General features: G+C 35.1%; 1 protein-coding gene across 3 annotated transcripts in view; it reads left to right on the top strand.

Moving 5' to 3' along the window:
• The window catches only part of GABRB2 (gamma-aminobutyric acid type A receptor beta2 subunit), a 249,410-nt gene that overhangs the window by 117,488 nt on the left and 114,144 nt on the right, over positions 1 to 17,778 (top strand). For all 3 annotated transcript variants that reach the window (XM_021707620.1, XM_021707621.1, XM_008048217.2), the window contains exon 5: positions 11,146 to 11,228. In XM_021707620.1, the coding sequence (XP_021563295.1) occupies positions 11,146 to 11,228 (83 nt within the window). The remainder of the gene's footprint in view (positions 1 to 11,145; positions 11,229 to 17,778) is intronic.

The following is a 17,778-nucleotide window of genomic DNA, read 5'->3' on the forward strand; positions in this document are numbered from 1 at the left end:
TTTATTGTAGAGACAAGGTCTCGCCAAGTTGCCCAGGCGGGTCTCGAACCGGCGGGCTCAGGCAATCCACTCAACTCGGCCTCCCAAAGTGCGGGATAACAGGCTGAGCCACCAAGCCCGGATGACATCATTTTCTTCCAATGTAAAATTGTTTTGTCTCCAGTGAAACTCTGTTATTTAGTGAAGCCACCCTCATCAATTATCATAGCTAGTTCTTCTGGATAACTTACTGCAGCTTCTCCATCAGCATTTACTGCTTCACCTAGGACTTTTGTATTTGGAGACAGCTTTGTTCCTGAAACCTCATGAACCAACCTCTGCTAGCTTTCAACTTTTCTTCTGGAGCTTCCTCACCTCTCCTTCATAAAATTGAAGAGAGTTAGGGCCTTCCTCTGAATTAGGCTTTGGATTTGTTGTGGCTAGTTTGATCTTCTCTCCAGACCATGAAAGTTTTCTCCATATCAGCAATAAGGTTGCTTGCTTTCTTATTCTTGTGTTCAGTGGAGTAGCACTTTTAATTTCCTTCAGGAACTTTTACTTTGCATTCACAATTTGACTGTTTTGTGCAAGAAGCCTACTTTCAGCTTATCTCAGCTTTCGACATGCCTTCCTCATTAAGATTCATCATTTCTAAGTTTAAATTTAAAATTAGAGATGTGTGACTCTTCTTTTCACTCGAATACTTAGAGGATATTGTCAGGTAATTAATTGGTCTAATTTCAATATTGTTGTGTCTCAGGGAATAAGGAGAACTGAGTAGAAGTAGAGGGATGGGGGAACAGCTATCTGTGGAGCAGACAGATATACACAACATCTATCTATTAAGATCTCCATCTTATATGGTCATGGTTCACGGCCACCCAACACAAATGACAGTAGTAACTTCAAAGATAACTGGTCACACATTACCACAATAGATTTAATAATAATAAAAAAGTATGAAATATTGCTAGAATTACCAACACGTAACACAGAGACACATAATGAACACATGCTTTTGGGGAAATGGCACTAATAGACTTGCTAAATGCAGAGATTTCATAACCTTCAATTTGTAAAAAACACAACATTTGTGAAGTGCAATAAAGCAGAGCACAATAAAAAGAGGTGTACCTATAGTGAAATATCTAACTTGTCTCAAGAGGAAGAAGGATTTCCCAGACATAAAAACAGATTAAGGAACAAAAATGTAAGTGATGGATAGCTTTTATCACAACAAAATATCAAAAACTCTGATGAATCACTAAGAAAAATAGAAACACTGCCCAGACAAAAAATACTGCAAGTACATGAATAAGTGATTTACAATTAAATAAATTGAAACTGTTAAATATAGAAAAAATTTTCTGGTAATCATAGCTTTTCAAAGATGGAATAGGTTCCTTTCAGAGACAGTGAGTTCCAAATTACTGAAGAGATTCATTAGAATAATAATTATAGAGATCTTACGGAAGGAGTTCAATCATTAGAAGGATATTTGTGTAGATATCATTTATTCATCTTTTCTACTTTGAGAACTTGTAATTAAATGATGATATTTCCACCAACATTTAAATGGTGCATGCAGTTTATTGAAATGCCTATGTTTGACACAGTTATTCTGGCCAGTAATTCCAACCCATGGAATGTAAGTATCCCATTTATTACCATATGTTCTCACATAGAGAACACATGCTATTGCAGATAGAATAAGTTAGTGGCAGTGACTATTCTTGATGGAAACTTAGGGAAAATTATCTTGATAACATTTTTTTAGAGAGAAAAACAGTACACAATCATTATAGAAACTGTGAAACTAGAGAAAATATTTAAAAATTAAAAAATCAACTGTATTTCTACTGTCATTAATATTTTAGTTTGTTTTCGTCATTTAACTGTATACTCAATATACCTTTTTAAATAAATGTGAAACCATACCACACATATTGCTATTTTTTTTTTTTGTCTTAACTTACAAGAAAACTTTCCCATGCCCTCACTCTTATCAAAGACCTTTTTGTTTTTTGCTTTTTGGGTTTTTTGTTGGTTTTTTTTTTTTTTTTTTGAGTCGGAGTCTCACTCTGTCGCCCAGGCTGGAGGGCAGTGGCGTGCTCTCGGCCTCCGCAGCCTCAGCCTGCTGGGCTCAGGTGATCCTTCCACCTCAGCCTTCCAAGTAGCTGGAAATATAGGCGCACACCACTATGCCCAGCTAAATTTTTTTTTATTTATTGTGGAGTTGAGGCCTCGCCAAGTTGCCCAGGCTGGTCTTGAACCCGTGGGCTCAGGCAATCTTCTCACCTCAGCCTCCCAAAGTGCTCGGATATAGGTGTGAGCCACTGTGCCCGGCTTTTTTTTTTAAGTTAGAGTCTCACTCCGTCACTCAGGCTGAAGTACATTGGCACGTTCATGGCCACCCCAATGTTGACCTGCAGGGCTCAGCCTTCCAAGTGGCTGGAACTGCAGGCGTGCACTACCATACCAGGCTAATTTTTAAACTTAGTGTAGAGATGAGATCTCACGAAGTTGCCAGGCTGTTCTCGAACCTGTGGGCTCAGGCAATCCTCTCACCTTGGCCTCCCAAAGAGCTGAGATTACAGTCTTGAACCACCGCGTCCAGCTCCCAAAGTGTTTTTTGTCACACCATGTGACTAGATCAAAATTTATTTACACATCTTTATTATTTGGTATACATACATACATATTACATAGTGTGTATATAGAATGTTTCTATTTTTTGCCCAGCTAAGAATAAAGTCATGCTTGACATCCTTGTATATACATTGTAGTATTTTATCTTCACATTAATTTCTTAAAGTGGACTTTTAGGAGCAAATGCTTTCAGATTTAGTGGATTTTGATTAATGTTGTCTAATTACCCTCCATAAAGTTTGTATCAGTTTTCTGCTCTATTGGCAACATATGCAAGAGGATCTATTTCCTTGCTAGGTATTATAATTTCTTTAAATTTTGCTGATTAGATCAGCAGTAATTGTCATGCTTAATTTGTACTCCTAATGCAAATTTGTGGTTTCTAATGGTGTTAAGCATTTTTCCTCATTTCTACGGCCCATTTTCTGTAAACAACTTAATTCCTAAATTGTAAAATATACCATTTAAATGGAAATCTTTTGCTATCAGATATCAGAGTGGCAGAAAGGCCTGTGAAGGCAGTGTTTGTGGATTTTGCTGGAGTCATAGTGCAACCTGAGTTGCCAGTATGTGACAGGAGAGGGCTTTGAGTGATTTATTTTTCATGTTTAAAAAAATAACAGCAACAGTATCAGCCACAATAAGACTGATTTTATTAGAGTGTAAGGTTATTATGGTTGCAGTCACGTACTGCAGGGAAAATGAGTATGAGGGCATGTTAGAGGCTGGCTCAACCACAGAGAACGTTGCCCGTTGAACTTTCAGAAAGTGCTTTACCTCAAGAGAGAGAGAAAAAAAATTAATCATGTCTATTTTTTCCTCAGTCAACTGATGCTGCCTGCCCCAGGAAGGTGATCATGTGGTGATGGGGAAGGGAATTTGTATAACTGAATTGCCATTTCAGTTATAATGGGGGTCATTCTAATGGCAGTACTCCTACCAGAACTTCCAGGCTGGGATGGCTGACGCTCCACTGGGCTTGCATCTTGCCTCCCGGTTCCAAGTCTTCCTTTATACAATCCCCCATCTTCCTGTGTCTTACAGGTGATAATCCTTAATGAATGTCCTGCAGGGTCGGCTTCTGGAGGACCTAGCCTTAGACAGACCCTGAATCTACTAAAGGGGACAGAAAATAAGCTAATTGCGTTCACAGAATCATGTCAGATAGTGACAAATATTGTGAAGAAAACAAAACTAAGGATGAGACAGTGACCAATGAGTGGGGGAGGCCTTCTTTAATTGGGTGGTCCAAGAAGGTTTTTCAAGTGGTCTGTGATGAGCTGAGACCAGAATGATAGTATGGAGGCAGTTCATTTTAGAAAGAGGGAAACTTCATCTCCTTATCTCCAAAATTCCAAGGCAAAGGACCCAAGAAAGAAGTGGTTCTAATTTTTTTTAATGACAGGCTTAACTGGAAGAGCCTCATATTTTAAATACAGTTCTATAATGTTGTCTATCAGTCAGAGACCTGATAGGAAACAGATGGCACACTGAAATGGAGTAATTTGAGAAGAGTGCAATGAAAGGACTATTTACAAAGAAAAGAATAGCACTCCTTCCCTCCCAAGGATAAATCAGCAGGTTGCCATCAGCTCTTGGCCTTCTGGTCTTAAAGCAGGAGAGGAAGGAATGGCCAGGGGAAACTGGCCACAGTTTCCACAGGAGGGGAGTCTAGGGAACAGTTCCCCTATTCGCACTCTCCTCCAGTTCCCAGAATCCTATTCTCTCTATTGGTCACATTCACCTGAAGCCCAGCAAATTCCTTTTGGAAATCCAAACAATCCAATTTTAGGAGCAAAAAATTTGATGGTTAAGGATAGAGAGCAGAACTGGAGGGTCAAGAAAGACATTCAGCATGTGTAGTTTATATTTTAAAAAAATATTTGGAAGGGATTTGGAAGTGTAAAGGACCCCAGCTGAGGTTGTAACTGTCACTGGCTAGCTGAACATCAACATCTGTAAGTTACTTTTTTTTTAATTAAAAAACTATGGTAAAACTGATGAACTTGTTCTGAAATGGTATAATTCTCCCAGGTGTCACACAACAAAATAAAATACTGGAGATATGTTTTCCTAAATGCAATACAAATCTGGTTATTGAAACATTCATTTTAAATTGTGGACAAAATAGCCACTTATAAAATAATCAGAGATTACCAATTCTTTCTATATGTCTTTCTAGTCTGTAAGGGACTTTTTAATTAAATCTGCTATCATAATCTGAAATCAAATTTCGGTTGTTAGGTTATGGGTCAAAAATTAGAATGATTACCTTTTCTCAAGGACTCAGACTTCCTTTAATACATAACTTATAGAGAAGAGAAGATACTCTCACTCCTGAAATAAGCATAGGATTTGTAAATGAGACTACCAGGAAGGTAATATGGGAAGACTTGGTCAACAGGGAATGGAAAATGGAAGAATAGCAAAGGCTGAGATTGATATATCTATTTCTATTAATATTTTTATTGAAAATCAAAATACTATTTATAGGCTCACAAAATGAGATTTTGCTAGATGCTACTATTTGGATTTCACAAGCATGTTATTTAAGGACTGTCTTTCATAATAGTGCCTGCATTTGTGGCAGAAACCTGTGTAGCCCTTTAATGGTCACAGTATCTTTGCGGAGGATAAGATTCCAGAAAATCCAAGAGTCACAGAAGGCCAAACAGCTGCAGAAGAGTACAAATAGCTCTAATCTGAAATGCATGATTTATCAAATGGGAACATGATTGCTAGCAATCTTACTTTTTTTGGTGATTACAAAGTTGAGCATAGTAGTGCATGTGACTCTATAAGAGGACTTTTAAAGAGCTTTTAAAAACAATTATGCATGAGTCTTAGAGATTTTAATTTAAGCAGGAGGTCTCTGTGGAGGTAAATCAAGAAGATAGAATGGTGTAAAATGGGGAGGGAGACCTTCAATCAGGGGAAAATATTAAGTGGGACTTCTTGGGGAAAGGCCTGTATTTGCTTGCCTGGGTGGGCTAATCTACATAATTGCCTAAAACAGAATGAGCAGCTGTGAAATATAGTATTTGAATGTGTGGGTAAAACAAAATTACAAAATATACAAGGTCACAGAACATGTAATGTGTTTTCATGGGATTATAGAATTTTTAAATACATTTGGTATATAAGAAATCCATCAGTCCTCCAGAGAAGCTCAATGACTTTATCAAGGTCAACTAGCTAGTTAGATATAGCTTACTAGTTAAGTATGTGGACACTGGAATCAAATATTCTGGATTCAAATCCTAGCTCTACCACTCACTGAGTGACTCTTGGGGAAAATCACTTTACTTTTCTGTGCCTCAATTTTCTCATCTATAAAATGGGAATACTAAAAGGACTTACTTCACATTAAATGAGATTGTATTTCAGTAACACTAGATGATGCCTAGAATTTAGTAAGTGATTAGTTAATATGAGGTATGTTAGTTATCAGTGAGAATGCTAAAATTAAAGTTACCTAACTTCTACAGCAATGTTCTACCTATCCGAAAGAGTAGACATAAAAAGGACACAAGTGAGAAATTAAATTTGTTTCCCTACTGAAATGGTTGTGAGACACAACCATAGTATCAAGTCTTCTTGGAGAATATGAAAGCAAATTCTTTACAGTACCATTGAAGGAAGACACTCAGATGAGCTCTTTCGAATTTTTCAAAATTTCAGTTCATACTATAATGCTTAAATTCAATATTTAGATCTTTTCCCTCAGTAACTGAAGATGTAAAATTTGTTTTATAGCTTATAAAAATATACATGGTTGTCATTTTTAACATTTTAATAATTTTTAATTATGTTGACTGCTAATGCTTGAGGATTCCTGAATTTTTTAATTAGAAAAAATTGCATTTTTAAGTACATGTACATTTTGAACAAAGTAAAAGCATGTTGTGCATTAGAACAACATAGTTTAAATATTGTTGTTATTATTGAAGCATCTGATTTTTTTTAAGACATACAAAGATGTTGAGAAAACATCTTGATTTTTTGGTAAAATACATTGGATGGTTGCTTATTTAAAGAAATCAAACAAAGTAGAAGTACAAAGTCACATTTTTTTTTACCCTCTGGTTGAAATTCTAACAGGGTCCTCACATGTTTAGGCACATGATTAACTATACTCTAGGTCCTGAATCCCTTCTCAAGTAGACTGCTGAAAAGTCCAAGCTTTATCACCTTGATTATGATTTTGAGTTTATTCATATTGACTGAGGGACAAAAGCATCTATCTTTATCTGATAGCTATCTTTGATCATATTCAAACTTGTATCCAAAGGTCATATCCAAACCTGAAATTATATAGTGGTATCATTAAATCTTAGGTAATGACACTACAAAATATCTATTATGGCTTTGGTAAAAAATGCTGGCTTTGCTGTTGTATTTTTTTATTTTATAGATGCCTTTAATGACTATTTAGGCTATGTTGTGTATTTAGATTTCTTGTTCTATGTTAATATTTTATGATACAAGTCATTTTTGGATGACAGTACCCAATGGCTAAGTAATAAAAAGTTTATCCAAGATCCTTAGCCCAATCAAAATATGGGCAATTCTCAAAGGTGGCCTTCATCATGCAATAGAATTCAGCCCCATAGAAGACACATTTCTACTTTTAATTATAGAAAATTTCCCACAGATAAATAAGGCACATTCTGGAGACATCATTGACTGTTTCATTTGATTGAAGACAGAGCTGTCACCATATATTTCACTGTGGTCTTAAAATTTAATCAGGATTCCTGCGTAATGGGTTACTAGCCTCACTTCAAAGACTCCTAGTAGTGGTGCTGAGTTATTTAAAGCCCATTAAAAGTGTTTATCATGATTTAGAAAGGCATGTTCATGAAAAACCTATTAAGTGTGTTTATTGTATTGACTTCTTCCTGTATAAACTCAGCCTTGTTATAAATCAAAAGGTCTCAAAGAACAGATTTAGATGTTTATCTCCAGGCATTTATGAATAAGAGTCATTCCAGGGTAATTTCTTCTCTAAGAATGATTTTTACTTCCAAATGTATTTGAGAATTTTTACGTGGGTTAAATCAGGCACTTAGTATAGAAAATTACATCAAAATCCTCGTTTTGAGAATGTTATGATCATGGTTCCCATTTTTTGTTTTATTTATTGTTATTATTGTTGCTATTTTAATTCTGCATTGGTGAAATGTGACAGATACTTAGTAACAGGCTTGAGATATAAATATGATAAAAACAGATGTGGTTCCTGATCTCAAAAAGCACCTGGAAAGGGTGCGGTTTTGTTATTTATCTGTATTTTGTTTTATAGATTTCCACATGTATATGTGGAGTAATTTTGCATATTTGTGTATTGAGAAGCTACTGACATTCATTCTGATATCTCTGCATTGCTTATAATGTAAGTGTATAACATGTCTTCATATATACAAACACATACTCATTCTATCAAATAACCTCTGGTAAATTAAGTTATCACTGTATCTACTTATTAGCAGTTAGCAATAACTATACCAAACATTGCAGAACATTTTATGAGTTATAGACCTCTTTCTACATTTGTTATCTCACAATGAACTAGGATGGCAAGTCTTTAATTGAAAATTTCAAGATGAGCCAACCAAGTGTCAGAATACAAGTGACTTGTCTGAGATTACTCATCTTTGTTTATATGATCAGGATTCCAAATGGATTATTTTGGCTCCAAGGTTTCTGTTTTAATCCAATGGGAGACACAAACGCTTTGTAAATATTGACTAGAAAACGTCTTTTAGCTTTATGAAGTATATTGTACCACTGTTTACAACAAACAAACAAAAAAGTAAAATGCTGGTCTAAATAAAAATGTTGTTGTGAGAAAAACACTTTTTTTCTAATTTTTTAAAAACGTAAGTAGAATTCATTGCTCCTGTGACAGCATTAATCAATGTATTTATCTTGATGTTTGCAGCTCTAGTTCATGGATGCCATGAATATTGGTTGCCATGAATATGCGTCAGCAGAAAGTGTGAGCCACAGTCCATAGCACCAATTGTAAACCTCTTGCATTTACACAGCCAGGCTTTCTGTACTGGGCTGTCTCCTTTTTTATTGTATGTGTGCCCTTGTAAATTTCATGTCTTTTATTTTCAGTCCATTAAATTAATGTTTTGCTAGTTGCTCAAGACACGGATTATTTCTGTCATTTTATATAAATAGTATTGGTGTTTGGTACATTCATCAGATACCTAATTTTATTTTTATGGAAAATTTTTGTTCTATATAGTAAAGATCTCTGTTAATGTCAATTCAGATTGTATCTACATGTAAAACCAATCAACACAGAAAAAAACAACAGTAGACCAGTGAGAAATTCACCCAGTTGTCGCAGAGCCAAAACAAATTGTCATTTTGTCATCCCTGAGTAAACAATGGGATGTGAGTGTGAATTTTAATAGAATTTGTAGAATATAGGAATTTGGTGAATTTCAACAGCAGCAGCATTTAATTTGATAATAAGATAAATTCTGGTACTATTTATATAATATTAATTAAATGGATTAAAATTCATCCATTGTTAAAAATGTAAAAGGAACCTCTATAACCTAAGACGCATTATAATTTTAAGTTAAAAAGAAGATAAATAATGTTCCAAGTATAAAGTCTTATAATGAGAAAAACCAACTGCTTGCCTCTTTATAAATTCATGTATTTATTCCTTTAACAGATATTTATTATTGAGTACTTTGACAGTAAGTAGAACAAATAGAGTCTATGTCTTTAAACAATTTAGATTTTATTAGAAGAAATGTTATTAAAAAATAAACAAGGTAATTTCAGACTGTGATAATTGCTTGAAAGAAGTAAACAGAAAGATAAGATGGAACGTTTGTTCAGGCAATCACTTTGGTTCGGCTGCCTGGGAAGGAACTCTCAGAAAAGGTAATTTTTCAACTGAGAGATCAGAAGAGAGGCCTCTGTGAAGATCAGGGAGACACGTGTTCTAGGGAGAGGGGACACATCAGAGGACTGAAAGATACTGAGTGAGGGCTTGGTGTGAGATGATACTGGGAAGGAAGAAAAGGAACAGAATATTCAAGGAATAGTAAGCCAAAACCAGGAATTTGGCTTATCTTAGAAAATCCACTCATAATTTTAAGCAGAGGAGTGCTAAAATCTAATTTATGTTGGTAAAAGATCTGTCTGACTGTTGTGTAGCTGAGAGGCAAATGCAGAGACTGGGAGATTAAGCTACTGCCACCACCACTGGACATGAGGCAATGGGGACTTGGAGGGAGACAGTGGAGATAGTGAGGGATTGATGCAGCATTGATGCAGTAAAAAATAGTAATAATAACTAAACAGGAATCAAACTGGAGAGATAAGAAGTATTTATATCAATTAATCATATATTCCCATTCTACAATGACAGGTAAGACACTCACACCTAACTGAGGAATTTTATAGACTCAGCCCACCTGAATTAATGGTTTAAGTTTTGTCCAAAGCTTTTTAAATAAAAAAAGGTCTAGCTGTAGATGGGTTCTCCCAAGCTAGAGCTACCTCTTATTTTTCTGTTCCCAACACACAATATAGCATCTCTCACAGTAGAATAAACCTCAATTAGTCAAGTTCAACATTAATTTTTACTCTTAGTTTCTTTCAGAAGCTGTAAATTTAAAAGGGTCTACTATGTTCCAGGTACTCTGTGAGATTTTTACAAAAAATTATAATTCATACATACATTGGTTATGTTTTAAAACTTGTTTTTTTTCTTGATCCTGTGCTATCTTATTAATCAGAAAACATATATTGATAAATCCTTTAAAAGTGGGGGTTTTTTTTGGCACCTAGAAAGTCTTCAATAGGGAGAAGGAACATATTTACTTTTCCTGATAGAATAATAAAAGTGCAAAATGTTCTAAATAAGTTAGTCTGCCACTTTATAGGGAACACTCTCTAAGGGGTCATGAGAATATCAGATTATTCATGATAGAACAAATCAAGTGACAGATAAAAGACTGGTAAAGATAAAAGGCTGGTTGTATGTTGCATTAAGCCACATGTAAAGTACTGTACTATGTACAAAAAGATGAAACATGATGGATCAGAGCTAAGATTGAGAAAATATTAGGTTTTAGAGTTTTGAAAAAAGGAAAAGAAAATGAATGTGAGAGGAGGCATATTCTTTGTCCATATTCTCAGTAACCAGTGTTGCCTGTAAAATAGAGTCCTGGGGCCACCCCGCCTCACTTCAGGATATTCTGGAAGGATGGGAACTGCTTTCTACTCCCTGCCCATGCTCAAATGATTTTGGCACAAGAAATTAATGGACCACACCTTGTGAAATACTGATTCAGTCCAGTCTTTTATTTTACAAATCAGAATGAGGATCATAAAGGAAAATGGTTATCCAAAGTTACATCAACCATTTTCATTAGAGCTCCAGCTAAATCAAAGTGTACTCTTTGGAACTTGGATATAAATTTCTAACTCTATCCCTTGACCTGCTAACAACACCAATCATTGCTGTTTTTATTCTAGAATCACAACCACGGCTGCCTGCATGATGGACCTAAGGCGGTACCCACTGGATGAACAAAACTGCACCTTGGAAATTGAAAGCTGTAAGTCTTTCTTTCTGAGAATCCAGCTAGATTGAACTTTGCTTTAAGGTTTTTCTGACGCAGAGGCCTCCTCTCCTGGCTCATGTCCAGAACAAAAATCCTACAAAGGTTCCCCCAGCACTTTGAATTTGGTGAATGAAGACACTGATAACATCTTCCCTCAATAATGCTCCCTCCCTCCTAGTTTCAACTCAAATCTTTGGGAGAGCTATTTAGGGGAAAATTAATTCAGCAATAAAAGGAATATGCTAAGATCCTGGAAGGAGAACAAGGCCTATTTGAGATATATAAAATATGAAATTGGTGCAAATAGTAACAGGTTTGGGGACATAGGTGAAGGTTGCAAAGTGTCACAAAATACCCTGTCTTTGCCTCTCATAAACTTTCTCTCTTTGTAATTGCAAAATAAATGTGGTCTTCTAGATTAGTTAAAACATTCATAGAGTGTGGCTTAATAGAATTTTGGTTTGTTTGTTTCAAGGGACTATTTTCAGTGTTTAAAGTTTATATTTTTTGCTGAAGGCCATATGATGAGAAAAATTGGTGTGTGTGTGTTCTGCTTACTGTGCTGACCTGTTTTGCAATATGGTTGCTTTTTTAGGCCATGGTTTTAGCTTCCATGTTGATGATTCATTCACCTCCCCTGCTGGGTGGGCCAAAGTGGTGATTTTGTAACCCATCTTCATTACAGAGACCACACAGGGAAGTGGTTTGAGGTGGAAGAAGAACATTTTCAATCTCTTTCTCTGTCACTTCTTTGCAAGGTTTTCATACTTTATCCAACCAAATAATTGCAAGCTGCCAATTTTATATCTAGTATTCTAGATAATAATTAACTGGACTGCTGTGAGGATATTCTCTGACTTTGTGAGGAGTTTTAACTGTGTCAAGCAGTGTGACTAAATCACTGCTCTGAGCAGTAATGTGGCATTTATGACACATTGTGGGTATTTTTGCCTATTTCAAAACATAGCTTCCAGGGATAATTAAATTAGTATGTGTTTTTGAAAAAACCTGATAGCATATTTGTATTCCAAATCTACATTATTTTCAAATTAGAACTTGGCCATACAGAATTAGTTAATAAAGTCAGTGTATAGAATTTCAGTGAATATTTTATGTAAATATTTTTAGGGTAGTGTTTTGTATTATATTTTTATAACTTATGATACAATTTAGAAAGCAATTAAATATATCCTCCAAATTCCAAATTATTTTATAATTTGAAATTGTTGACGTAAGAATATTTTGAAATAAGTATGTTGCTGTGTATCAATCATGACTTTTTGTGGTAAGAACATTCTTTGTTTCAGTCTTGGTATATGTACTATCAAAGAGAGCACAAGATTATTTTTTTAATTTAAAATGTTATTGGGATTATAAATAGCCATAGTTGTAGGTAGATGACGTACTTTCACGGACATTATTCGTTTGAGCCTTCCACAACCCTCTCATATAAGAAAACATGGTCTTTTTTTTCTGAAGAACAGATGCCTAATGACACAGGTGACACCAAAGTATTTCATGTTGTTAAATTATAATTTGGCATGAATATCTAAAAATTAACTTGATAATTCATTAGGCTTTACATATCTCACTTCAATTTCAGTTCCTTTATTAAATAAGGTAGATATTACTATTCCTGTCTTTACAACTAAGGAATCAAACTAAGTGAGGTCATGTGATTTGTCCAGGCTCATTCAGCCACTTAGTGGCACAGTGGCTCTGTGTTGATATGAGAAATAGTTGACTGACCTTAGTAAAGATACACCAGATTAACAGAACCCCATTCTAAAGCCTCCTTATTTAAAAAGCAAGAAAATAACCCGGGCTTATGGGAAATTGGGGCTTATTCATATTTAGACAGACAGAAAGCAAATATTTGTTATAGAGAATTGAATATGGTATTACATTAATGATGTGCATGATATCCAGACTATGTTATTATAAATAGCTTGTTTACTAACTGAGCATATTGAAATGAATTTGGGTTTCTATATCTTAAATTACCAGTTCCCAGTTGATACCTGACATTCTACCTTATTCATTCATTTCTTTCCTTTAAGCAAACCCTAGACATTTATTCATTCTTATTCTCCCTCTGTCTCTCTCTGTCTACCTGTCTCTTTCTAATTCTCTCTCTCTGTGTGTCTCTCTCCACTCTCATCTTCCCTCTCTCTCTTCTTTTTCCATTTCCCTTCTTCTCTCAAATGTGACATTGCCTAATTATTAACACCTTAACAATGTATCAACAATAAGTACATTGGTTCAGTTCAAGAGAATATAGCTTAACTTAATTCTGATCAACTTGAAGTGGGGAAACAATAGGATTAAACTCATTGTTCATTCTTTCATTCACTCAAGAATTTACTCATTCATGAAATATTTATCAAACACTAATTATTTACTATTTATTGCAATGAGCTCTGAAGTTATAATGGTGAACAATAGACATATCCTTGGCCTTTTTTATTAAGATGAGGAAGATAGGTATACAGGTTGGGTATCTCTTATCTGATGTGCTTGAAACCAAAAGTATTTTGGATTTGAAATTTTCTTTCAGGTTTTGGAACATTTACAGTATAAATAGTATATTATCATCTTTCCCAGTTGATCATTGCTAATCAGAATCTGAAATGTTCCTGTAAGCACCATGTTGACACTCAAAAAGTTTCAGATTTTGGAGCTTTTCAAATTAGGAATTCTCAGCCTCAATTTAAATAAATGGGTATAGGACTATAAAATTGCATTAGTGAGAGGTGCTGCCAAGATTACATATTTACTTCTATAAGATCTTAAAGAAATTCTATTTAAAGCAAGCCTTGAAATATACTACTGAGGATTCTAAAGGGTTAGTACGAATTATGCTAACTTCATAATTTTTCTTAAATTTAGAGGGACAAAGATGCTGCAGAACCGATAATATTATCATGGCCTGATAATATTAATCACTATGCAGGCCGTGAAACTGAACTGTCAAAATTGTCAGCCAAACTCCCTGGGTGCTTCTAACCCTGTGTCTTAGAGCTATCATTTATGGACATGTTCCTGTTATCTGTGTGCTCAGAGGCAACTCACCATGTGTTGCCTACATAGCATGTATATACACATATCCATATGTATAGCTTGTCTATATCTTTCTCTGAAACTTTCAGTGCAGGTTGGGAAAGGGACACTGTAATATTTGCCTAGTTTTCCAGGTATGTGTTACTTTAAAAGGACTCAGCCTTAGTGGGATCCACAAGGAATTAGAGGACATAGAACTCTCTCATCAACTTTCATGGGCAACTTTACAGAGGTACACAAAGTGTTTACTAAGCCATGCTAGCATATCCTTTTAAGATCTTAAAAAAAAAAGAAAAACCTACACAGTATTCTTTGTGACAGCATCATACACCAATTCTTGCTGGTCTCTCAAATCACCGATTACCTGAGTGACATTGGGAAAGTCACTCTACTTAGCTGATCCTCACCTTCCTTATGGAGGAAATAAGGATACTACATGAGACTGCTATTAGGAATACGCAGAATAAATAGTAGGCATCTAATGAATAACAGTTTAATAATTAATACTAACTCATGCTATTATAATACTTGTTTTAATCATTAATTTTAAAACTCCCAACTGTCACAGATTTGCACTGATTATGAGATCTGGTAAATTCAGCCAAGGAGAGAACCATTGCACAGCATTTCCCTACTCAACCTTAGTAGCTTTTATTCTGGACTTTGCTCTGACATTCCAAATAAGTCTCATCACCTTCCTCATAGAATGTTCCAGCCAGCTGTGCCTACAGTATAAGAATGCAAATTAATTTATTTTACTTTTGTGCAGGGAAAAGAATGAACAGCTAGCATTTAAATCCAAAAATAGATATTTAAAACTGCTTTTGACATCTGTACTTGAATAAAGTGAAAGGACATTTCTTTCTGAATATAATCTACTCATGATTTTGTTAATGTTTAAACTAGCTAATGAAGGCAATCACCATGTAGTGACCATATAAAGCCTCTGTGGGTGATGTAGCCAAAAGGCTCTGTGTGAGGCTCTGTGTGCCTTTTGGCACAAGTATCTCTTCTTAGAGATGTTCACCACGTTTTAGGAAAGCAGAAATTAGAAAGATGTCTTACTGGGCTCCAGTTAGGATATTATATTATATTATATAAGAACAATTACTATAAGGATATTGATGGAATAATGGCTTTATCATACTTCATGGTATGATACAACAATTTTATTTTAAATAATGTTTATTTAAGAGGTCAGTGTAGATTGGTATATTTAAACATTTGAGATAATGAATCCAAATTTAATAAAGCAAAAATTCAGCAGACAAAATATACAATTTTAGTATTTATAAATATAAAATTTTAGTAAATATATATTTTCTATATTTTAGTCAATATTTAAGAAGATATTTTAATCAATATTTTGATAAATATAACAATAATATTTTTAAGAACTTAGTGAAAAGTGTATTGTGGTCCTCTAATCCAAAGTAAACATTAAATAACGCCTTAACGTTTGTCAGTAGAGTCAAAATACCTTAACAGAGAAAGTAGTGAGCAATTAGGACTCTGTGCTAATATGGTGGATAAGAGGGTAGTTTGTGAATACAGATATACCTATCTGGTTTGGGCTAAGATCCTAACATTTTTTTCTGTTTTTCTAAGTAATCCAAACACCCTTGAGTTTTTTTTTTTTTAATCTTCTGACGGCTCTACAGAAGAGGAGGTATATGTGAATGTGTCTGTGCATGTAGCAGAAGGGGGTTATGAAGTAGTGTGTTAAATAACGAAGCTACCAAATATCAGAGGTAATCCTTGAATTATTTCAAATTAGAAAAGTATTCCAGTGAAACTCCAGCAATGCTTACTCAAAATTATTTATTGAGAAAAAAATGAAGAGCATGGCAAATGCTCCATGGTGTCGCTGCATACAAATTTAATTTGCATCGCTGTTCTATTTTGGTATTCTCTTGAATTGTATCCACCGTTTGGGAAGTGATGGATTTATCCTCCCATCCTTGCTGTGTGAAGATACTTTGATGGAATCTGATCTTGGTTTAGCAATCACTAGTCCCTTGTGACCACAGACAAGTACCTGCATGTGTGTTTAGAGCCTCTGGCACCTCATGCAGTTATTGTTTCTGCCTTTAGTCTATATTTAGACTTGAAGACTCTGTTCTTTCAATTCTATCTTTAGAAAGCAAAGTAGTGATTTGGATGTAGAGGATGTGTCTTTATATTGATTATGAAGAATAAAACTAGTACATCATTTCAATCTAAAGGGATTTTTAATTCTCGCTAAAAAAGATATCTTAATTTTTTATATCTTCCTTTTATAGTCTCTATTTTCTCCTTCTGAGATTCACACTTGATAGATCTTGGGTTTCCTGCATCTATCTCCATGGATCTGAACTAAAATTTGCAGAGTTTTATCTTTCATATTACTAATATTTATTGTATTCTAAATAGGCTGGACATGGTGGCTCACACCTGTAATCCCAGCACTTTGGGAGGCTGAGGCGAGAGGATTACCTTAGCCCTGGAATTCAAGACAAACTGACTTGGCAACATTGTTAGTCCTAGTCCCTTAAAAAATAGAGAAAAAAAAAAGGCCAGTCATGGTGATGCATACCTGTAGTCCCAGCTACTTGGGAGGCTGAGATGGAAGGATCACTTGAGCTCAGGAAGTCGAGACTACTATAGTGAGCCATGATCATGCCACTGCACTCCAGGCTGGGGGACAGAATAAGAACCTGACTCAAAACAAAAACAAACAAATTAATATTAATAAATATTTATTTTATTCTAAAGAAATTAATATTAGTAAATATGAGCAGCCATGTTTTCAACTTACTCGTCCTTATTATGGGATTACTTATTTTCTATTATAGCTTATACTCTTGTAAAATGTCCTTTTGAATTTCAGGAAATTAATTTTAGTTATTTTACAGATTTCCTTCTGCTCTCTCCCTCTCCCTCTTTCCTTCAGTGATGATGTATGTTTGCTTATCTTGGTCCTTCTTTTTCATGGTAATGATTTTCCTCAGATGTCTCCTAATCTTGGAAATCAATTTATGTTTTTTAATAAAGGACCAGTTTGACCAAAACAAGTAGCTGATGTGGATTTTCAGAACCAATGTGAGTTTCCTCAGCACTTTTACATGGTGGTTTCCACAGCCAGCCTCTGCTAAAGATATGGCAGGAGAAGAACTGGGAGTGCTTACTAGCTTCCCTTTAGGAGACTGGGCTAAGACCTTGCACAAGTAACCATGACTTTCATCTGAGGCTTAGGCACTGAAGATTACTTCTTGCTTTCACTCTGAAGACAAACTGATAGAAATGCAATTCATTTTAAAAATCTATTTGTTAAGGTGCCCAGTGCTGTCTGGGGCTCTGTTCTGGTTCTCTCTTCAATCCATTATCTAACCTGGAACCAAGTCAACCTCCTTTTTGTTTAAGGGATTTTCAAGTACATATTATTGTAGGTGCCATCACCACAGCCAGTTAGAGGAGAGAAAGAGAACTCGTTTGGGGGTTCCTG

Source organism: Carlito syrichta, unplaced genomic scaffold (genome assembly GCF_000164805.1).
Source record: "Carlito syrichta isolate Samal-C Ts95f unplaced genomic scaffold, Tarsius_syrichta-2.0.1 Scaffold121490, whole genome shotgun sequence".
NCBI lineage: Eukaryota > Metazoa > Chordata > Mammalia > Primates > Tarsiidae > Carlito > Carlito syrichta.